Source organism: Python bivittatus, unplaced genomic scaffold (genome assembly GCF_059951505.1).
Source record: "Python bivittatus isolate LINGU-HERP-01145 unplaced genomic scaffold, Pbiv_v1 ctg000980_np1212, whole genome shotgun sequence".
Taxonomy (NCBI): domain Eukaryota; kingdom Metazoa; phylum Chordata; class Lepidosauria; order Squamata; family Pythonidae; genus Python; species Python bivittatus.
This window is the reverse complement of record NW_028277125.1, coordinates 21,744,812-21,768,537: the sequence shown is the minus strand read 5'-3', so window position 1 is coordinate 21,768,537 and position 23,726 is coordinate 21,744,812. Positions and strand designations below refer to the sequence as shown.

The following is a 23,726-nucleotide window of genomic DNA, read 5'->3' as shown; positions in this document are numbered from 1 at the left end:
TCTGTTTCCCATCTTTGAGGAGAGGTGCTTCCTTCAGACCAACATGTCTTGAATGTTCTGCACCACTGTAATGTGTATCTTGTTACATTTATTGCTCCTCAGGTTAGACAAATCAAGAGAGAGGAAGAACAAAGCCAGGGCTCTAATCCTGCTTATCGCTCTATCCCCAGCTTCCCTACATTCATGGGCAAGGCCTGCAGAAAATCTAAAAGGCTTCTGGAAATGTTTTGTGATCGGGATTTGTGATTGTGTACAGCACTGTAACCCAGCTCAGCTGAATGCAGTTAGAATTTCTTTACAGATTTTCTGCATCAACGTGAAGGATGCTAGCAATGGAAGAAGGCAGTGCCAGCACCAGTATACACTCCATTTCTCTTGCATAAGTTGAAAATATTGGCCTCTGAAGTAGACTGTTATCTATTAGCAACTGTTGCATAATTCTGCTTTTGTTTTCTGATTTAGAGATCGTCCGAGCAATGACACACGTGATTGACCAGGGGATGACAATGTATTGGGGGACTTCCCGCTGGAGTGCCATGGAGATCATGGTAAACTAGCTTTTCAAGAATGAGCAATAATGCTTAATCACCTAATTCATGTTTAATCAAACATCAAGAATAGCTCCACTTAGAAACCTGGCGTGAAATAGCTGTGCTTTTATGCTCTCACTTTTGTGGGCCATGTACATGATGCTGTCATCAAGCATTTTCCTCCTGTATTTTCTTTGTGGGAAAACATTATAATACTGAGAGATTAATACCTGCATCTCCTAGGTTATCACTTCTGAATAAATTGTAGAAACACTGGAATTGACCCCAATATTAACTCTCTCTACAATTCCTCCTTTGTCCCCCAAAGAAGAATGACAAGCAGGGCACTGCTTAGAGGGATTAACAATGCATCAGTGAGATGGATGATCAACTTGACATAGACCTCCATCTTCACTGTGCATTCTTAGATACCTTTTCCCAACATACATTGATTTGTATGTTCCTGTAACCGCTTTATAATTCAAGAGCTGTTTCATATGCTGTTAGCCAGCAACTGAAGCCACACTTGCTTTTCAAAATGTAGCTTTCTAATCATCATTTCAATTTGTACATTGCCATAGTGCATTCACGGCCGCTACCGGATATAATTGTTTACATAATGGGCCTTACTGCACATGAGTGTTTACAAATGATGTTTTGTCATCCACAAGAGAATGCATTCTGCAGTTTTTTGTATACTTTTTTTTTTCTTTAATTTATAAGTCAGAGTGGTGCCTTTTTCACTGGTCAAAATATTTTTAATCTATTCACCAAGTAGACCAAGTGTCAGGTCCTTAATAAGGACACTTGAACGGGGAAGGAGGAAGAGTGGGTTTGACTGACGTATGATTTTATGGCTGAAGAATTCTCCCTGCTAATGTATTTTTCTTTTGTGATTGATTCTCAACAGGAAGCGTATTCGGTAGCAAGACAGTTTAATATGATCCCGCCGGTTTGTGAACAGGCAGAATACCACATATTCCAAAGAGAGAAAGTAGAGGTTCAGTTGCCGGAATTATACCACAAGATAGGTAATGTTCCAAGGCGGCGTCTTTCGTAACGGAATGAGAAATGAATCCTTTTCATGCCGAACGCATATACTCAGAGACAGTGCCCATCCCCTGCTGTTTAATCATTATCACAGGTACAGTAGATTTCATGCCTGGAGGAATTATCCCTATGCAAGGAAGGAATTGGCAGCAGGGCTACTCTGCTATGGCAGCAGCTTTTTTTCTGACCTATTTCAAAACTACGGATCTTCGTTTTCTCATCCCAAAGGGTCTGAGGTTGTAATCCTAAATCTGCTTTCAAAGAAGTACGCCTCTGTGAAAAGACTGGGGCTCATCTTCAAGAAAATAGGCACTAAATTGCACAACTGCTTTATTCTGGTCTCTGAGATTCCCACATGGAACTGGTGCTTGCATAACATACGGGTAGTCCTCACTTAATGACCACAATTGGGTCCAGAATTTAGATTGCTAAGTGATGCGGTCTTTAACCAATCATCACATGACCAGTTCTGATTTTACCACCTTTTTTGCAGCAGTTGTTAAGCAAATCACCATGGTTGTTAAGTGAATCATGCAGTTCCCCATTGATTTTGCTTACCGGGATGCTGCAACTGTCACTAGTGTGACCTGATTGCCAACTGCCTGGATCGCAATCACATGACTGCAGGGGCACAGCAATGGTCATAACTTTGGGCACTGGTCGTAACTTTTTTAGCACCATCATAACTTCGAACAGCTGTTAAGCAAGGACTACCTGTAGGATAAAATCGTATTCATTTTTCATATAGAATGCATTATTTTGAAAAATCTCTAATCTTTTTCCTGACTGGACATTTTCTAAGCCTCCAAACTATGTAGCTTTTCTTAGATAAATGGTTTCTGAACTTTTATTGTTTGGGGTTTTAAAATGGTTTGTATTAATTTATATAATCTGTAATGTTACTGCGGTCTTGTCTCATTGATTGTTCTGTAGGAGTTGGAGCAATGACTTGGTCTCCACTTGCTTGTGGGATTATCTCAGGAAAATATGCCAGTGGAATCCCTGAAGGATCAAGGGCATCCTTGAAGGTACTTGTTCCACAGGCTACCTGGGCAACCTGCCTCACAAAGAGCTTCACCTGAGTCCTGAACTATTTTTGTCCCCAGAACCATGACCGTCTTCCTCCAGCAACTTCCATTCCTACAATATAACAACATACAATACTTACTATAAATAGATATGGGGGACAATGTGTATCCTTGTCTCTAGAAGAAATCTCAGGTTTCCCAATGTCTCTTATTTCTTCCCATAGTTCATCAGATTTTCTTACACATAAGCATACTGAATTTGTTCCTTAGGTTGATCTTCTATTCTGACAAGATAACTTCTCTTTGAGTTTTTTGTTGTTGTTGTTGTTTAATCCATATATTCTGATCTAGTAATCATGACTGGCTCCATACTCTGCCTCAGAAAGTGTCCTGGCTGACTGGATTGCACTTTTCTATCTTCTACTTCCTAATATATAGCTAGGTTTATTCCAACATTACCTGGATCCCTTTCAGCCAGGGTTCAGGCCTGGATATGGGACAGAAACGGCATTGGTTGCACTTTTCAATGACCTCTGGTGATGGTAGAGTGGAAGTTGTGCATCTATCCTTGCCCTACGTGACCTCTCTGTGGCTTTCGATACCATCAACCACGTTATCCTGGATCAGCTCAGAGGATTGGGGGTGGACAGCACAGTGTTGTGCTCGTTTGCCTCCTTTCTCTGGGGTCAATTCCACTCAGTGGTGATTGGGGAGGAGAGATCCCACCCCTGGCCCCTACTATGTGGGGTGCTGCAGGGTTTGGTGCTCTCTCCTCTCCTATTCAACATCTACATGAAGCCATTGGGTGAGCTCATCCGTTCTCGTTATGTATCTCTGCCCCTGGTGAATTAAGCAATGCCGTGAATGTCTTATCCCAGTGCGTGGAGGCTGTGAAGGTCTGGATGGAGAACAACAGGCTTCAGCTGAACCCTGGCAAGACAGAGTGGCTTTGGGTTTTGGGTTCTAGGACTGTACCATCTTCAGTGCTGGATGGGGTTGCACTGCCCCAGACAGACCCATTTGCAATCTGGGGATCCTCCTAGATTCATGACTCCTGCTTGAGGAGCAGGTGGCAGTCACATAGCTAGGAGGGTCTTTGCACAGCTTCATGTCGTGTGCCAGTTGCACCATTCCTAGATGGGGGGGGGGCTCTGCTCACAATCACTTATGCTCTCTACATGGGGCTGCCCTTGAGGAGTATCTGGAAACATCAATCAGTACAGAATGCAGCGGCATGGGCAGTTGCATGCCTCTAGAACAGCATGTCACACCTCTGCTCTGCGAGCTGCATTGGTTGCCAGTTTGCTTCTGGATCCAGTTCAAGGTGCTGGTTTTAACCTCTGAAGCCCTTCATGGCATGTGTGATGGAATGTGAAGGTGACCTTGGAAGACAAGGGGAAGAGATGCTGCTTATAGAACAATCAGTTAAAAGAGAAAGGAGTCCACAACACAGTAACAGCCCGGGAAAGAAACTTAAGGAGGACCTGCCATAACTACTCAGGCAGTAAATAGGGAGGGCGAGAGATTTGTACTTTGAGACTTGTAAAGTTCTGTTAATGTAGTCTTACAATAACGTTGAATTAGCTTGTCTAGTCATGGTTTCCTGCATGGGTCTGGGTTAGCTGAGGGACCATCTCTCCCCAATTACATCTGCCTGTCCTGTTAGATCTGGCAGAGAGGGCATGCTTCCGGTCTCATCTGCTAGGGACTTACATTTGGTGGGTTCCAGGAAGTGGGCCTTCTCTGCCATGGCACCCACCTTATAGAACATTCCCCCCTCCCCCACTACAAGAGTGAGGTTAGCTCCATCCCTGTTAATATTCTGTAAGTCTCTCAAGACTTGGCTATGTCATCAAGCCTGGGTTCCCAGGGGACCAGGGGTATTCTAAGACGGCTCCATCATTGTGCTTAATTTACTCTCTCCTGTACCTGGTGGTTTGTATTTTAATAATGACTGTTTTATATTTTTAATGATTGTTTTTTATATATTTATTGGTTTAGTTAATTGTTATATGCTGCCCAGAGTCACTTCTTGTGAGATGAGCGGCCATATAAATTTGATAGATAGATAGATAGATAGATAGATAGATAGATAGATAGATAGATAGATAGATAGATAGATGTCCACTTGGTATTCCATTTGTGGGGTTTGTATCTATGTTGCTTGAAGCAAGTGTTAGCAATGAACAAAGATCTTCTTTGCAAAACTCTACCCATCTTCTGTTTTATTGCATTTATTCAGTCGGAATCTAACTATAGTTCCAGGTTCTTCCATTTCTCCAACTTTTGCATTCCAAACACCCATTAGTGACACTGTGTTGTTTCTAGACATTGCAGTTTGCCATTTTACAATTTGCCATAGAATTTCTCAGTCTCTTCAACCACTGCATTTGCATTAAATGCATACATCAGTATAACATTGATGTCTACTGGTTAGCCATTAATTCTACTAGATAAGAACCTATCATTTATTGGATTATAGCTAAGCTCATTCTTAGCAATATCTTTTTTGAATATCATTGCCATTCTGGTTCTTTCTATTGTCTTGTCTGAATCATCTAATCATCTGATTTAAAATGGCTTATTCCAGACCATTTAAGTTCATTCATAGAACATCCAAATCAATATACTTCATTTCTGCTTTTGTTGATGCTTTTTCTATTTCCTCTTCCAACTATGTGTACTTTTACAAGTAATTATGTGTACTTGTAAAACAAAGAACTGTTTTTTCAGAGCTGGCACCATCAGTAACCAGACTTCCTTCTGGCTCTGGTCAGGCCACATCATCACTTCCAGTTGTGAAAGTTCAACATTTTCCCCAAGTAATTAAAGACATGCCTTCTGACCTGGGAATCTAGTCAGTTGGCATCCAAACTTGTCTAAATATTTCACCTATGTCTAGACAATTTTCTTGGCAACAATGTAGAAGTTGTTTGCCATTTTGAAGGATGACACAATGCATTGCAATTATTGTGGTGTATTAAAAAGCAGTCTTCACAGCCCCACATCTCAGATGGACTTCTCCAGTACAAGAGATTGACAGACAAATGATTTTGTTATGCTTAGCTCATATTAGGCACATGAATTAAATATATTGGGTTAAAAACAACATAAAAGTAAACCTACCTCCCAACCCCCAACCATTCTTGTTAGAACAATTTTGTTCATGAGTACTGGTCATTGTATGGTTAATGGCTACACTTACTAATGATATCAGGGAAAGGTCACAGTATGGATAAAAATCTGAGTCCTTCTGGATGTTGAACCAGAGTTTTCAGCCACCCTCACCATTAGCCAGATTGGTCAGAGCTGTTGGGAATTGCATTTCAATATCTGGAAGATCATAAATTCCTTCTCTCTCTACTACACAATAGTAACATGTTCACACAACTTGCTAACTTTGGTTAATAATAACTGTGGTTCTTTTTCTGTGTGAGTGCAAATCCAAGTTGTTTGGTTACTTTATTGATTCAGTATGTTGAATGAAGCCAGAAAGTGGGTTCATTCAGTAACCAGGCTGTGTAGGTGTATGCATTCAGAATGTCACCAATATTCATGGTGTGTATAATACATAAATTTTCTCATAAGACTCTAAAATAACAGTGATGAATATATATGAAGGTGAGAATTAAAGGCTGATGTAAACCAGCCTTCTCCAATGTGGTGCCCCGCATATGTGCTGAACCTCAACATGTGTAATTCCCAGCTAGCATGACAACCAGGCGGAAATTCTGTGAGTTGAAATTCACATGTCTGGATTTAAATTTTAAGATTGTCTTTTGTTGTGCTTTGATTTGCTAGTGCTATCAGTGGCTAAAGGAGAAAATTGTGAGCGAGGAAGGGAGAAAGCAACAAACAAAGCTGAAAGAACTTTTCCCAATTGCTGAACGTCTTGGATGCACACTACCTCAGCTAGCAGTCGGTGAGGAATTTGGGGGACCTCTCTCAGTCCCTTGTTTTTTCTCTCTCTTGCTTAGTGATGCTTGACTATGTTGACATTATAAGCTTGTTCTCATGTAGAGGAACAAACTGTATGTAATCATTTGTACAAAAAGGCAATAGAATGGCATATTTTAAAAACAAGTCATTGCTATCTTTCAGAATTTGCCACTGACCTCATAATTTTATTTATTTATGCATTTATTTGCTTATGTAAAAGTGCTAATGCTGTCTGCATCCCAGGATAAGATGCAAGAAAAAAAAATAAAGCTTGGGTTCTGTAACCCCAATTAAATATATGCTGATTGTGTAAATTTAAGTTAATTAATAAGGTGAATATATGTTGTATATTGATAGAGCAATATTTCTGAACCAGGAAGCATACCTACCTTGGGTGCAGCTGTAGTTATAAGTCATAGTCCATCATCATCATCATAGAAGAGACTCTCTCCAGTCAAGAGAAAATGGAAAATGGCTCATGGAACACAGCACTAGCTACTTGCCATTTCTTCAATTACTTCCATTAAAAGCCAGATTTAACTGTGCTAAGGATTGCTCATCAAAAGCAGCAGGCCTTAAAGTACTCATGATTTAAATCCCATTGTTTGGGGGGGGGGGGTCTGCTTTACTTATACTTCCGATGTTGAAGTAATTTTAGTGGCACCTTTTTAAATCTAAGCATGGAATTATAGCCATAGTTAAAATGAACTGAAATAAGTGTATTGGAATGGCACAGGACTGGAGAGACCTAGGTTCAAGTCCACCCACAGCCAAAGAAGCTCACAGACCATAACTGCAAATGAAGCCCTAGTCAGCGAAGTTTAAAAGAAAAGCAGCAGCAGCGGAAGCAATCTAAGGAAAGGAAACATGCCTCACCTGATAAATGAAAGCAGAAGCCAACTAAATCTTCCAGAGTGCTGCTAATTGCCACCACTGAAAAAGCCATTTCATTATTTAAGTTAACAACATGATATGGAGCAAAGATTCCATTAATAAGGATGCTCCTTATTTAGGTAGTTCCACAAGTATACACTACCTTTGATAGGTATTTACAGCGAGATTGTAATCTTCATGAATGTCCATTAAATACAAAACTGCATCAGTGTGGCAAGTTATCTCATTTGCAGAATATCAACAACACAAAATGTGCATGGCTCATTAATGCCTACGAAAATGAATGGCAAGCTGCAGGTAATAGTCACAATTTACATTCGTTCTTACAAAGAGAATCTTTCATAAATGAGTTAAACCCAAACGTATAGTAAAGCCAACCTTATACTATACAATAGTTTTGAAACTTAGCAGAAACCTTTGGCATTTATGAAAGGTAATTAAAGTATATTTTCTTCAACATTTCATTGAACATTTGTTATATATCCTGCTTTAACTAACTTGTTACTGAATTACTGTAAACTAATTAATGTATGTTTTTATGAACTTATTGAAATGATACAGAACTGAACTGCTAGATGCTGTGGAAAGACTGCAGTTTTGAAAGGCAGTTAAGAAATGCTTCACTAAAAATAACAATGGTGAGGTGAAAGGCCTCATAAAGTTTCTGGGAATTAAGTTTGCCAATTCAGTATTATCTTTGCTGACTCCAAAATGTTCTATCTAGAAATGTTCTAATCAATCAGTCTTGATTGTTGCCTGAAATATACTGCTGGTCAGAATTTTAACAATTATGTTATTTCCCATGTTCCCAGCATGGTGTCTTCGTAATGAAGGTGTGAGTTCTGTTCTCCTTGGATCATCCAACGCAGAGCAATTGATAGAAAATCTCGGTGCCATACAGGCAAGTACAAAGGCTTTCTTGGGGATTAGCCAAAGCAAAAAGAATTATCACCATATGGAAATTAAATTCATTACAAAACTGAACTTTTCTTGTGCTCCTTTGAAATGGAATGTTAACCTGTTTTTCAAAAGCACAGAGCAACACTAGTTAAAGTACATGTATGCTTCTTTGCCTACAGGTTCTTCCAAAGATGACATCTCACATTGTGAATGAAATTGATAATATTTTGGGGAACAAACCCTACTGCAAGAAGGACTACAGATCCTAATGTACTGCATGATTAGTCTGGACTGCATGGCTAAAAAACTGCTCTGTACATAGTAGTGTACTGAGTTGATACTATCCAGTTATAATAAAAATTTCTCTGCAGTTGTAATTTACTAGATCCTCCAAGGTGGTATGTTCCACCAAAATTCAGAAACACAGTTGATCTCTCTAAACAATTAAAATTGTCTTTATTCTTTTTTAAAAAATCAAATCTTAAGAGTTAGGATTTAATCTTGACTAAAATCAATTTGACTCTAATTGAGGAATGAAAAATACAAAAAAATGCAGAAACATTAAATTCACTGGGGTTTGTGCAGAATTTTCCTAACAGATTGTAACCCCGCTGAATCTTATTTTTCTTTCTTCTTCTTTATGAAGTGAAAATATAAATGTAAAGAATCAAAGATTTCTAAGCCTTAGGTACTTGAAAATAAAAAGAAGGATGTATAGATATATTTTTTCAATAAACAAAAAGCCAGATATAGATGAAGGCTTAGACAATTTCAGGTATATAGATTCTTCAAGCTATCTTAAGAATATGTAAGTTCAAAGATTTTCCATTTGCATTTTTTAAACAGAATTGATTTCTAGATAAACTGTCTAGTTTGGGTTTTGGCTGAAAGAAGGGCTTACTATTTAAAGACAGGAAAAACAATTGAAGAATTAGAGATTGGCGTCTACGTCTGCCATTTGTTTAAAACAAACAAACAAACATCAATGTGTATGTTCCAGCCAAGCACCTATAAGCAAGATTTAGACTGTAAACCTGCAGGCAGGACTAACTTGTTTTTATTGATCATATATAAGCCATTATGGCATTCTGGGAGCTTTTTTGCCTGAAGCACAGTGCAAGAATGCTATAATTTTAAAGTGATTTTGGCTGGATTGTAATGCATTTTTTTAAAAAGCCAAGTTGCTTTCTCAAATGGAAGTACTGAAGTGAGCAGATATCTGGAAATTACTGTAAGATGTTCACTGAAGAACACTTAGCCAGTGAAATTAAGAGAAAAATTATTGTTAATACAGAAATGGAAATTGAAATGCTGTAGTTAAATGCTCTTTTATTAAAATCTTTTTGGCAATGTCTAGGCAACTGTATAATAAATGTATATAGTGTGTAGAGCTCTATAATTTTCTGATAGTCATGTAGATGAGAGTACTTTATCATAGTTCAATGAAATCCTCAGATTTTTGTCTGCTCAATTCCCTTCCCTCCCCCATTCCATTTGTAAACTGTATCTGTAACTATTATTACTCGAGCATTTGACTAAGCAGGGGTAATTGCTCTGAGTTTTCAGTCATCCTGTGCATCTGAATAGTAAAAACGGCCAAGTATTAAGCCAGACTAGTGAATGCCAGGGCTGCATTCTAAAATTTGGTGCAGACTCTGTGGCATGCATTTGTTGTGGCATACTAAAAGCTACTACTTTTATTTGCACACAATCATCCTGTTGCAGCCTTGTGGCTAAAAGCCAGCAAAAGCAAGCTGAGAAATGAGGGCACCAGATACTGGGAATCTGTACAAACAGGACATGGGCATCCATATGCACCAAAGGAATCTATTCTGTGACACTTGCCAGACTTTATTTACAGGTTTCCATTCAATGAAAGATACTTCAGATGGACACAACCATGCAATTTTCTTGGCAATTGTAAGGAAGGAAATGGTTGGAAATCTCTGGCCAACAGCCTGGATTCCCATGTGGTCCTCCATTCAAGACCCAAGCCGGGTAAGCTTTTAAGTCCAAAATTAGCCTGGTACTTCAGGAAGACAGCTATTATTTGGGCCTCAAAACTGTGTAATTTCAAACTATTAACCACACTTGTATTTTTTTCTTCTGTATTTTGCTTTTGTTGGTTATAGATATTTAGATCTGTCCTTTAACACAACGGGGAGTGAACTGTACCAAGGTGTCTTCATTTCATGCGCATTACATTCCAGAAAAAGCCAATTTTTCCATGGGTTATGATAACTACTGTGACAGCTGAGGACCCTTGCTCTAACAGAATAAAACTGCATGCACTTAAGAGGTTTCTTAGGGTTGCTAAGTCTTTGGCTAGAGAGTACCACTTTTTTACTGTGTGAAAATGATCTTGCATTGCCAGAATATTATACGGTCTAATGGTGCAATCCTGTGCACTTTTAAAATGTTTAAAAGTTCCAGTGGGAATTTCCTCTTGCTAAATATTTATAGGGCTGCAAATTATGGCCAAGATCCAAACTACTGCAGTGCTTTAAAATGCTGAGAATCTAGTATGTATTGCATATTCCCCATTTTCTACTACAGATGGCAGAGCTTTAATACAGATCTTCCCAATTTAGAACAGCATTGTCTATTCACTTCAGTGGAACCAGTAGGCTATAATGTGTCTAGCTCCTGAAGTGAAAAGAACAGCACTTCCATGATGCTTGTCTAGATTAGGGCAAGGAACACCTGCATATACTTTTCTGAAGTTTCTCAACCACAACCTCTACATCCAGCATGTTCCTCTTGTTTGAAATTTCATATGGCAATCCTATGAACAGAGTTTAACTATGGAAGCGCCTGGGATTTTAAAGAATGGATTCCCCACCTCCACCCCCCTTTTAATATGTCTATTTACTTCAGTATTCTATGTAAATTAATTCAATTGCTATATACTAGGAACTGCTTTCTACTTCAGCTTGGACCCAATAAAGGCATTTTGTGCCCTGAATGTATGACTGGATCTACTGATTTTTGAGCAGGAAAGGAAAACATTCTGAGGATTCAGTGCTGTTTTAATGTATTACTTCAAAATTACTTTTTTCCCTTTAAGAAGGTGTATGTTGCAAAATAAAAACAAACTATTTCTCCAAGAGCCCGAGGATGCTAATTTAAAATAATGTGTTGCTTCATAATGAGAAATGTTATTCATTGGTACTTCTCCAGGTAAGATAATACAAATTTGATGTGTGTGGCATTGGATCTGAAACAGGCAAGGGTGCTTTGGACCTAGAACACACCACATATCACCACCTCCTGAACTCTTCCTTACATCAAGCTTGTGCAGCTACTGTTCAAACCCAGAAAAAGGCATGGCTTCTTTAAGGAGGAGCCAACAGAGAGGGTGCCCATTTTGGATTTGAATACTGCACACCTGTAATACACAGATACTTGGCAAAGAGTTTAATGCCTCTAGCAAAGTACTATTTTTAGCAGATTTCTGCAAATCTGAAGATTTAATGTGTTTTTATGCTACTTCAATCAATATACAGTAGGGCAAAAAAGTATTTAGTCAGCCACCAGTTGTGCAAGTTCTCCCACTTAAAAAGATGAGAGAGGCCTGTAATTTTCATCATAGGTATACCTCAACTATGAGAGACAAAATGGGGAAAAAAATCCAGAAAATCACATTGTCTGATTTTTAAAGAATTTATTTGCAAATCATGGTGGAAAATAAGTATTTGGTCAATATCAAAAGTTCATCTCAATACTTTGTTATATATCCTTTGTTGGCAATGACAGAGGTCAAACGTTTTCTGTAAGACTTCACAAGGTTTTCACACACTGTGGCTGGTATTTTGGCCCATTCCTCCATGCAGATCTCCTCTAGAGCAGTGATGTTTTGGGGCTGTCGCTGGGCAACACGGACTTTCAACTCCCTCCAAAGGTTTTCCATGGGGTTGAGATCTGGAGACTGGCTAGGCCACTCCAGGACCTTGAAATGCTTCTTACAAAGCCACTCCTTCGTTGCCCAGGCGCTGTGTTTGGGATCATTGTCATGCTGAAAGACCCAGCCACGTTTCATCTTCAATGCCCTTGCTGATGGAAGGAGGTGTTCACTCAAAATCTCACGATACATGGCCCCATACATTCTTTCCTTTACACGGATCAGTCGTCCTGGTCCCTTTGCAGAAAAACAGCCCCAAAGCATGATGTTTCCACCCCCATGCTTCACAGTAGGTATGGTGTTCTTTGGATGCAACTCAGCATTCTCTCTCCTCCAAACACAACGAGTTGAGTTTAGACCAAAACGTTCTACTTTGGTTTCATCTGACCATATGACATTCTCCCAATCCTCTTCTGCATCATCCAAATGCTCTCTAGCAAACTTCAGACGGGCCCGGACATGTACTGGCTTAAGCAGGGGGACACGCCTGGCACTGCAGGATTTGAGTCCCTGGCGGCGTAGTGTGTTACTGATGGTAGCCTTTGTTACTTTGGTCCCAGCTCTCTGCAGGTCATTCACTAGGTCCCCCCATGTGGTTCTGGGATTTTTGCTCACCGTTCTTGTGATCATTTTGACCCCACGGGGTGAGATCTTGCGTGGAGCCCCAGATTGTGGGAGATTATCAGTGGTCTTGTATGTCTTCCATTGTCTAATTATTGCTCCCACAGTTGATTTCTTCACACCAAGCTGCTTGCCTATTGCAGATTCAGTCTTCCCAGCCTGGTGCAGGTCTACAATTTTGTTTCTGGTGTCCTTCGACAGCTCTTTGGTCTTGGCCATAGTGGAGTTTGGAGTGTGAATGTTTGAGGTTGTGGACAGGGGTCTTTTATACTGATAACAAGGTCAAACAGGTGCCATTACTACAGGTAACGAGTGGAGGACAGAGGAGCCTCTTAAAGAAGTAGTTACAGGTCTCTGAGAGCCAGACATCTTGCTTGTTTGTAGGTGACCAAATACTTATTTTCCACCATGATTTGCAAATAAATTCTTTAAAAATCAGACAATGTGATTTTCTGGATTTTTTCCCCCATTTTGTCTCTCATAGTTGAGGTATACCTATGATGAAAATTACAGGCCTCTCTCATCTTTTTAAGTGGGAGAACTTGCACAATTGGTGGCTGACTAAATACTTTTTTGCCCCACTGTATGTGGTTTGCAAAAGCTAGTGTATATAATATCAATAACAAAATAAATATCATAAGTAATATTTAATAATAGTAACCATTGCCATTGCACATCCCAATACAATCTCCCTTTCACTCCTCAACCCCCTCAAAATCCTTCAAAACAGCCAGATCTTAACAAGGTTTCAAAATATTAAAAGGAGTATGGAGATCTTATTTTTAGGGTAACTTACTTTTGGCTCACAGGAGAGTCGCTCTGGTGGAGAATGCACACCTCAAAGTCCCCTCTCACCACACCTCATGAGGAGTGGGGATCCTCAGTTGTAGGTTCTTCTGGTATCCCTTGGGTAGGCAGATTCTGCTTGGAGCAAAGTTTTGCAAGTAATCAGGTCATAAACCATATAGGGAGGGTTGGAGACCAGGCAATAGTTGTCCAGTAGAGCAGGTCCAAACCTGACCCCTTGAAGAGGAAGTGCACTAGAGCCCTCTTCTGGGACCATCCCATCCCATCTACAGTGAGCCATTAACCATAGCCCCGACCCACACCTCTGTCCTTCCTGGCAACTCATACTAAGCAGATAGGACAGGGAAACAGTCAGCAGGTAGCATAGCTCATCTCACCAAGGACTGTGCCCCCTTCTTCAGGATCCACAGCTGGTTGGACAGTCCTGCAACCTGTGGAGCAGAGTTTCTAGGAACCATCCAGTTCTATTAACCTCCATTATTTCCTGATGCACAAGCACCACTCCTCCCCCACTGCCTACCTTGTAACTCAGGTTGCTTCAATACCTGAATCCAGATGAGAATATCTCAGCTCCCATCCTCACTCTTGCTTTGCAGTTTGGAAACCCAGCTCCTGAGATGAGAAAAAGGGCAAGGAGGAGAGATTGGCCATAGAGTGGCAATCTCCTTCCCTCTCTGATGGCTTTCCCTACTTCTCCCACTGTATCATTCTCTGCCTGCCGCTATCATGATCCTCCCCTCTTCCCTGTTTCAACTATTTCCTCACCCCTCCTCCATCTCAGGAGACTGAATCTGTGCAACATTATTCTACAGAATCTCCACATGCCCTCAACTCTCACTCTTCCCCCCACTTCCTATGACCCACTTTTTATCAGATTTCCTTGTCCCTTTGGTCTTTCCCTATTCTCCTCTAGACGTGGCATTTCAGTGGCATCCACCAACCCATTCGCTTACTGCAAGGGGCCCTCAACTCAGCATCCCATCTGCCACTCAAGGGAAGAGTTTTTTCTCATTCAACCTAACTTTCCAATTCCTTCAGTATTTCTTCACTCTTCCCTTCAACCCTTTCACTCCCTTCCGAATAAAATTCTCTAACCTTAGCTCACTCTTCTTCCACTATTCCAACTCTATCCATCATGACTTTTTCTCTTCTCCAGCCAGATGTGTCCAGGTTATTTCATATTTTTTGGACAGCACCGAGTTCCAATGGCAGTCTAACAACTCTCTACGTCCACTGCCAGCACACACAAGTCCTCCACTGTTCACCAAATAACTGGAGACCACTAGATGGAGCCCACAGCCCACATCCATCTTCCAGAGTGCGACACAAAGCAAACCATACTTTTGCTGTCTTGCTACTGCTCCCATTGCATGTGATTTTCCAGCACAGCATGATTATGTGAACCCTGTTCATCTGCCTTCCAGTCTTGTCCAGCTTCACAATTGGCGAAGTACGTTCTCCTGCAATCCATGTTCTTAATCTCTGCCTTCACTAATTTTCTCACCACACATTCCCCTTTTTAGTCAGCCTATCACCATCCCTTCATGTACCCTAATTAGAATATTCCTTATTATCAAGCACTAAACACTTTCTCTATTTAATGAAACCACTTTCCACTTTCCTGACATCATCTTTAAAAAAATACCCCTTCACAGATGCATGCATCCCATATTATGTGCCCCAATGCTTGAAAATGTTCACTACACATTAAATAATGTAACTTCTGTGCTGAGACTGTCATTACAGTACTGGACCACTGTTTCGTGTGCCCATTTTCATTGTGATTGCTGCTGTTCCTGCATCTATCCTACATACACAACTTTTTTAGCCCATGAACTACTACACTGCAATGCCAGCAAGTATGCAGTGTCTCCAGTGGCAGGCAAACATAACTCTCTTTAACTGAATCTTCTATTAAGTGAATACTTTGTCACTGCTACAGTTTCATTCCTTGTTTCTGTTTGTTATATGAAGAGCATTACTTTTTATTAGCACTTTAAACAATTACACACAGCTGATCTTGTTTAACACGTCAGTTGCCACAGCAAAAGGTATTAATAGTCTATTGAAGCAAAAGCAGCAAGGTGTCTCGTGAGAACTTGAAAACTAAAAAGTGTGTTAATAGTCAAGTTCCCACAGATTGCTGTGGTCTACAGAATAATTTATCTGATCACCTTAGAGTCATGTGCAGTTCTATTAAAAGGGATATGTGGGGTTAACTAGAACATTTACACTAATTGCACATTATTTTACCATGTAGGAGTTATCTTTTAAAATACATACTAAAGACTTAAATATTTCTTTTAGTATTCTACTGTAATCAATAGGCTTGGCTTAGCAAAACAAGACTAGTTTCAAGGAGTTTTCACATCAATATTGAAAGCAATGCAGTTAACACTGCTTACCAGCAAACTGAGTCAACCTAGAACTATAATTAAAACCCCAAAGAATATACTGCATCAAAACCCTAGTTAGGTCAGCGCTCTGTTTCCACCCTAGCCAGTCAGATACCAAAAGGAACCTACAACCAGGACATGAGCACAGTAGCGCCATCCCACATGTATTTCCCAATAAGTATGTTCTAACTGAGAAAGGAATAAATCTTACTAAACCATTGCATCTTACTGCTAAATTCATCTTTGTAGGATTGCATCTGGCAATTATAATCTTTCACTCACTTACAGGGTGAAACCAATTTGAACAGAGTGAGAGTTACTTCCAAGCAATCAGGTGTAAAATGTCACTGGAGAGAGAAAAATATATTAACAAATTTACTCTATTACAAATAAATAAAAATAAAAACCTCTTAAAAAGCTTTATTAAAGTATAGTTACAAAATGCTGAGGCATATAATCACTGTTTTTAGCAAACAAAGCTTTTTTTTTTTATAACAAAGAATAGGGTAACAAAAACTTCTGATCAAGAATTCCAGATGCAGTTTATGAACTTCTCAAATGATACAGCTGGATCCCTATGTCACCCAATATGGTGAAAAGTATTTTGAATAAGCATATTGCAAGCCTAAATTAGAATGCCTCATCTTCATGATATCATTTTATAATAAAACTGTTCCCCATTCTCATCCCACCTTTTACAAAAAAAGAAGAAAAAGACCAATCTACAAAAAATGGCAATTCAACCTTCTTCTGGTTGGGTATGACAGGGTTGAATTCATTTACTCAAACAATTCTATTTACTTTGAGCCTGTAGATAATAAAGCAATCAATCCGGATGAAGCACTGATGGAAAGGATGTAATTCCTGAAAAAGCAGTAGTCAAGGAAATTTTTATTAAGATGGTAAATATGCCTGCCAAGATTCCTTACTGCAGCAACTGCAAACAAATGTCTTACAAAAGAACTCTGCCATGGACAGCCCCAAAGTACACATAAACACATGAATGCTATCCATACCATGTCAAATGCAAGAAATCAAGACACTCGGGAACAACCAACAATTCCCTTTGGCAGTGAAATGGAACCTCATCAAGGAATCACAGAGTTCAAAGGGCCTCTGCTTGGTGCAGGAATCAAAATAAATGCATGAGAGATGATTGTCTAGCCTATGCCTGAAAATATCCAATGAAAGACTGCCCACCAGTAATTGGTTCCAGGACTGAACCTCTCTTCTTGTAACTTAAAATCCATTATTCAATATCCTGTATTCCAGAATGAGAGAAAACAGGTCTTGACTTCCCTCTCTGTGACATCCTCTCATTTAAAGATTGCAATTATATCTTTTCTCCATTGCTTTTGCTAAAGGCACCCAGTTCCTTCACTCCTTTATAGGACTTAGTTTCTAGTTCCTAGAACATTCTCAGTTATCTATTCTGAACCCTTCTTAAATGTGGATGGCCAGAACACAACACAATACTCAAGAAGCAGTGTAACCAAAGAGAGAATAAGGGAACAGTTACTTCCTGTGATTGGAAAATTATATTCCTAGTGATGTAGCCTAAGATTACATTTGTCTTTCAGAAGCCAAATCACACTGTTTACTCATATTTAACTTGATAGGGCACTTTGAATTAAAAATGGTTCAAATTTGAGACTTTTTTATATACTCTTATTTCTAACAAAGTAATACTTTAATGCTCTCTACACATGCTGTTCTATTATTTATAATTTCAAAGAGTTACACAGTTGGAAGAAGCTGTTTTGACCAGTGAGACTGACTCCTCGCTCACTGCAGGATTCCACTGGTGAGCTGCAGAGACTTTCCTTTTGCCTTTTATGATAGGATGAATATTGGTATGGTAATTACAACTTATTCATCCCTGTTCTTCCCATATCTGAGTTATATAGGTTACTGGCCTGAAACACTTTATCGATACAAATACCTTAAAAAGCTATTTGACCCATCTTTTGTTAAAAGAGGATACACGGTGGGATTGAAGTTCTTCAACACAAAAAAGGAAGCAACAATGATCAGGACGAGGAAGAGGGTATTATTGTAGAAGATAGAGAAGGTTGTTGCTTCATAGTCTGCCACTTCATTCTTCTTCCACAAAATTCTGCAAAGGCAAAAAAATGGTTATCTTAATGTACATAGTAGCGCTTTGGCACTGAGAGTCTCCAAATTGCAGTTTTTTAAAAAATATGATAAATATTCATTGTTTCATGTCAAAACAGATATTTTTAATTATCAGCAAAGTAGATTTTCTCACATGAGTGTGTTTTGGAGCTCAAAAATTCCCATTCGTTGTTTACCAGATATTCAGCTTTAATAGACATCCCTTCACTTCCACTATTTCATCAAGGGATCAAGGAGTTTACTACTATGCTGCCCCAAATTAGCAAGCATAGTAGTAAAGCATGTTTGCAACTTCAGGTCAAGTAAGGTATAAAATGGTGAGAATTAACAGGTTGACCTCCAATGAAACCTCCAGCTTTAGAAGTCTGTTTGAGAAGAATAGCATCCAATTACTCAGCAAGTAACATTGTATGACTAAATCACCTCTCATCCTTCTCCTTTCGAGACATCTTCCTATTATCTGCTTCTGAAAGCTTGCGAGTCACTTCTTTGGAAACAGCATCTTCCCGCTTCTGGGCTACTCTAAAAAGAAAGCATTGACATCCCACCTTTTTATAAAAGCAGTCAAATAAACATTTACGATCAATTTCATGTTACAGGGTCTGGCAACTTACAGCTCCCCAGCCCAGGGACCCCAGATCATTCACAGAACATATTGCCAAAATTCAAGATATAATCTACTATCTTTTTTCCCCACCACAGTAGCTCTCTCCACCCCTCAAAAGACCAAAGAAAGTCCCAAACCAATTCATCCTGACATAACTGTACAAATGGACATCCCTTATGATCCTTGGAGGCCAAACTACTTTTGAAAATACCTTCTGTAGCTCCCACCTAAGAAATATTACCCCCTCTATACAATAACAAGTGAAAGTCTCAGCAATGTCGATAGAAGAACAATCAATCAATTCACTTTCATTCAAGATCCAGGCAGTGTTCCTGGGATCATAAAAAAGCAGCAAAAGTATATGCCAACTGATAGGAGACAATAGCTGGAAATATTCAACTGGTAATGGGTTCCATCAAACATATTTAGATCAAAGTAGATGCATTTTTAATCCAAAATTAAAAGTAAAGGAAATTAATCTTGATGTCTATTAATGATGTGCACTTTCCAGAAAATTTTGAACAGAAAAGATTAAGGTAACAGCCATAGAATATTTTTATTCTTCATTGAAAAGCATTCAGATCAGTAGCATATACATTTCCTTTACACAGAGGACAATCACATGAAAGATATCAGTTAAATTTTCAATTTTGCAAGTGCATCAAATATTGCATTTGCAACTGGAATGCATTAATAATCAACGTACAAAACATTTTTCTATGGAAAAGTTAACCACTGTAAAACTTCTCATTCCAGTGGCTGTGAAGCTGATGACTGTCACTAATTCTGACAGTCACTAATGATCTTTCCAAAGGCAAAGCAAAATATCTATCACTGAATATGCCATGTCTGATTTGAAATGGTTTTTAACAGCCAGTAGAAATTCATCTGGAGAAAACTGACAGAATATTTTGCAGTTTAGTACATTTTTAGAGAAACAGTATTACTACCTACTTGTGCTTGAGAACAAACTTCACATTCTTGTAAGCAAAAGCAACCAAATAGGTGCTGACAAGGGTCATTACACTGTAGAGGACTGCAGATTGAAAGAGGTCCATGTGCCAGATCCGCCAGTAAAGCCCTAAGGAGAAAGATTTAAAAGATAGTTATGACTTGATTACTAGCAAATACAACACATCCTGTTGACTAGCTTTGATAAAACAGTTGCAAGTAATCCTCATTTAGCAACCACAATTGGGACTGGCAACTTGGTCATTAAACAAAGTTAAACTAAGTGAAACTGTGACTTACTTATGATCTTACATCAGTTTTTCTTTGCTTTACAGACCTGCAAAGGTCGTAAATGCAAGGACTAGTCATAAAGTTACTTTTTAATCACCATAACGAATGGTTGCTAATTGAGACAACCACTAAACAAGGACTACCTATATCAATCTGATATGTTCTTTTTGTTCAACCTACCCCATTTAAACTGGAAAAATGAGATGAATTTGCATTATATTGTGTTTTTGTTAAACTTTCTATACCATTATCCTATCATTATATAACATAGCATATATGTGCTCTAGTGATTAAACCGCAAGGAAAAATACAAGGAAAATGTGAAGCTGGAAATGTGATGCAACATTACTGTATATTACAGAATGAATAAATTGGCTCATTCAGACGTATTAAGCTAGCAATCAATTTTAGAGTCACATAAACTAAACAAGCATAATGCAAGTGTAGATTGCCAATGCTATCTCCCCAGATGATTTGGATCATACATTATATTTTCCACATTATCACTGACTACTATACAGAGCCAACTGAGCATGCTGGGAAGAGGGAACTACTGTACACAGTTACAGCGATAACTGAAATCTGCAGAAATGCCATCTACTGGTCCATTAGATCATTCATGCACATTTAGTTGTTTGCTCATATTTACACACATTTAGCTATCTTTTGCACTTTTATTTATTAGACTCAAATTAGCAATGTGCAAAATGTTTTGATGCAAATAACTTTAAGTAGGAATCTTCATAAAACACTGCACTTTAAGTGCAAAACAGGCTGTTTCAAACTTTCAGACAGCACGTTTTCAAGTGTGAAACACTGTTCCAAGCTCAAAACACTTCCAAAATGACTGCAATCTGAATTTTCATTGTACACACTCAAAATCATTTAAAGGGAAGTGTTTTGCACGTCCCAAGCTCAAATCAACCCACACCACTTAATGTTAATCATGAAATACTATCCACCAACCCTATAATACTTAATGGAACAAAAATGTTTCCATGTTTCCAATGTATTATTCTCAAACACTACTAAACTGAATAATTACTTCCCATATTTTACGGTATTCATAACAGCATCTCACCTAAAGCAGGCTGAAAATCCAAATGCTGTTGGCCAATGACCATGAATTATTGCGGCTATTGGCCTACAAAACCAGAAGTAACATGATCTAAAGCTTTCTATTCACATTACAGACATAATAGGGAATACACTATCTCTGAAAGATCCCATCATGCTACATGACTTCTGCTTCAAGACAGAATTTATTCCACTTTACACACAGCTGCTGGAAGAAAGAAGACTTCCAAGCCATATGCATCCCAATATAAGCAAATGCCTTCAAATAAGGAACACATGTAGATTTATTCATTTTATAAATACCATCTCCCACACAACTTCAATCACTACAAGCTTTCAGATTGGCTAGGGAAAAACACTGCCAAGTAGCATATACACATGATTTGCCTGAACATATCTTTATAAACAATACACAAAGGAAGATAAAGACATTCTTGAAGTCAGGTCAAGAATTCAGTGCAGTTTTCCTTATAAACAGTCATTTGCCTTTGCCTTTTTTTTTGGCTTCTAAATAATATAATAATAGGGTAATAATGGCACACGCTACAAACGTACTTTCATTAGGCTACCTTTGATTCTAAAGCAAAGCACAAACGTCTCCTTTCAATCACACCAATCCAGCCAATGCGGGCTAATTTCCTGACCCTTCATTATTAACATTCAAGGAGCAGAAGTTGCAAGAGCTTAGAGCTTCATACGCCAAAAAGCATCTAAAACAGGAAAGGTGCAAGTTTCCCTTAGCTTTTTTTTGGGGGGGGGGAGGACCCCCGAGGGCAACTTTTCTCCCAATTCAAGCTGTCTGGAAATGTTGAGAGTTGGAGCTCCAACACACCCAGAGACCAGCTTGGGAACAGCTGGGCTAGGGGATACTTCCCCACGCGAGGCTCTTCTGGCTTTCCCAGATATGGGACGGGCAGAAATGGCACCGGTGCAGTCGTCTCCACGTCGCTACACCGGCACAAGAGGCGTCATCTCCTACTGAATGTCTGCCTGTTGGCGGGCGGCTGAGAAGCACGGCCAACCTCGCCAGGAAGGGAGAGGGAGAGGGGAAGGGGGGGCCCATCGCCATTCTTCCTTCCCCTCACTCACATATCGGAATAGCCGAGACGATGAACGCGTTGCCGAAGAACAGCGCCGAGGATTTGGCCGAGAGGTTGCGGCTGAAATCCTGCAGGAGCAGCTCCTCTTCCGACTGCTGCCGAGCCCCGCCACTGCCGCCCTTGGGAGCCATCACCGCCGCTCACCTTCCCGAAACAACGCAGAGACAGAACGGGGTGACCCCCCGCAGCCACCGTACTCCCCAACTGCCAGACACGCCGCACACGACGGGGAGGCGGGGCTTCTTCCGGTCGACAGCCGCCCGCCGGCGAGTACTTCCGATGTCACGCCTTGTCGGCGGATAATTTTATAGCCTTTCTTCTTCACAGGCTTTTTTTTTTTTTTTTTTGCCTAAAAAGCGCAGCTTTTGTTATCGAAAAAGCAACAAATATGGAAAAAGCTATTTATACAGGGGAGGGAGCTCTGTATAATGTATACAGAGATGTATGGAAAAAACCCTTTGGTCAAGTTAATAAAACTTCCGGGTCCTCAGGTCTTTGCTGACGTGTCTTAGAATTACGTTGACGGGCGGGGCTTGTCAGTGGAGCTGCTGGGAGGCGGGGCCACGCTTCTCCTTAGGGAGCGTCGCGGATGTGGCAGGGCGCCGGTTCGAATCCCGCCCTGAGCCGCCGCCGCTACCGCCACGTGGGAATAGCCGCGACTTTTCAGGGCTCCACGTGGAGCTGCTTGGAGGAGGCTGGCCTTGCGCAACCCTTGCTTAGCACAAAGGCGGGCAGCCTGCTGGAGTCTCTCGGCCGTAGAGCTAAAACCCGTCGATGCGTTTCTTGCGGTCAAAGAGGCTGCTGTGCTAATGGCGCTGAGGTGCGGGAAGGAAAGAGATGATTCAGGAAGGTATTTCTGAAGAGTTTGAAAATGGCTGCTCATTTTTGGAACGAGGTGGTCGGGGATTGGCAATCAGAAGGGCTCTCCCCGCCCAGAGCAAGCACACTTTCGAGAAATTTATTTATTGGAATTATATCCTCCCCCCCCCTTCTTTCAGGAGCTCAAGATGGCCCACATAATGCTCCCTTCTATTTCTCCCCACTACAAATCTGTGTGAGGTACATTGGCCTCAAGTCATGTGCTTATCTGAATAAATACATTTTTAACATTGTGTCAGTGGTGTCCTCACGTATATCTATATTTAAAAAAAAAAACTATAAGAACAGTATTTTGTCTTTGGGCCATAACCCAAGAGAAGTTCATCCTTTCCATGAAGAATAAGGTTTTCCATTTGGTGTTTTGTTTTCCTTGTTTCTACTTAAACTGTTTTGTTTTATAAAATGGTAGGGCTTTGTTTTTGTTTTATTTGATATAGAGATTAAAATGGAATTATTAAAAGTGGCATATTCTTTCTTTCCCAACCTAATCATTGGTGTTACTTATGAGTGGGTCACACAAATGTATATATTGGTTTAGTAAGTGTGAAGATTGGGTATTATTGCTGGCACACAAAGATGGTAACCAAGGATAACTTTTCAGTTTAAAGTCCAGCTTCTG

The 23,726-nt window shown here is 39.8% G+C and overlaps 2 protein-coding genes across 5 annotated transcripts in view; one reads left to right on the top strand and one right to left on the bottom strand.

The window, feature by feature from the left end:
- KCNAB1 (potassium voltage-gated channel subfamily A regulatory beta subunit 1) overlaps positions 1 to 9,226 on the top strand; it is a 169,519-nt gene extending 160,293 nt beyond the window's left edge. For all 3 annotated transcript variants that reach the window (XM_007426302.3, XM_015887756.2, XM_007426301.2), the window contains 6 exons: positions 463 to 548; positions 1,441 to 1,561; positions 2,514 to 2,608; positions 6,410 to 6,530; positions 8,254 to 8,342; positions 8,521 to 9,226. In XM_007426302.3, coding sequence (XP_007426364.2) covers positions 463 to 548; positions 1,441 to 1,561; positions 2,514 to 2,608; positions 6,410 to 6,530; positions 8,254 to 8,342; positions 8,521 to 8,610 — 602 coding nt within the window. In that variant the 3' untranslated portion in view covers positions 8,611 to 9,226. The remainder of the gene's footprint in view (positions 1 to 462; positions 549 to 1,440; positions 1,562 to 2,513; positions 2,609 to 6,409; positions 6,531 to 8,253; positions 8,343 to 8,520) is intronic.
- Positions 9,227 to 16,460: 7,234 nt separating this feature from the next.
- Positions 16,461 to 22,494, bottom strand: SSR3 (signal sequence receptor subunit 3). 2 transcript variants are annotated; one of them, XM_025165472.2, is made up of 5 exons: positions 22,373 to 22,494; positions 19,764 to 19,890; positions 18,626 to 18,724; positions 18,051 to 18,182; positions 16,461 to 16,930 (listed from the first exon to the last, which is right to left on the bottom strand). In XM_025165472.2, exons 2-5 carry the CDS (start codon positions 19,865 to 19,867, stop codon positions 16,864 to 16,866), a joined length of 402 nt encoding a protein of 133 aa, XP_025021240.1. In that variant the 5' UTR covers positions 19,868 to 19,890; positions 22,373 to 22,494; the 3' UTR covers positions 16,461 to 16,863. The 2 variants fall into 2 exon arrangements, with proteins under 2 accessions (XP_025021240.1, XP_007426362.1); XM_007426300.4 differs by having other exon boundaries at positions 22,218 to 22,482.
- Positions 22,495 to 23,726: the final 1,232 nt, after the last annotated feature.

Coding starts and splice junctions, on each gene's coding strand:
- SSR3 (XM_007426300.4), bottom strand. CDS start 22,359: ATGGCTCCCAAGGGCGGCAGTGGCGGGGCTCGGCAGCAGTCGGAAGAG. Junction 19,891..22,217: donor CGTCTCGGCTATTCCGATAT/GTGAGTGAGGGG, acceptor CTTTCTCCTTAG/GGCTTTACTGGCGGATCTGG. Junction 16,931..18,050: donor AAGAACTTCAATCCCACCGT/GTATCCTCTTTT, acceptor CTGCTTTTTCAG/GAATTACATCCTTTCCATCA.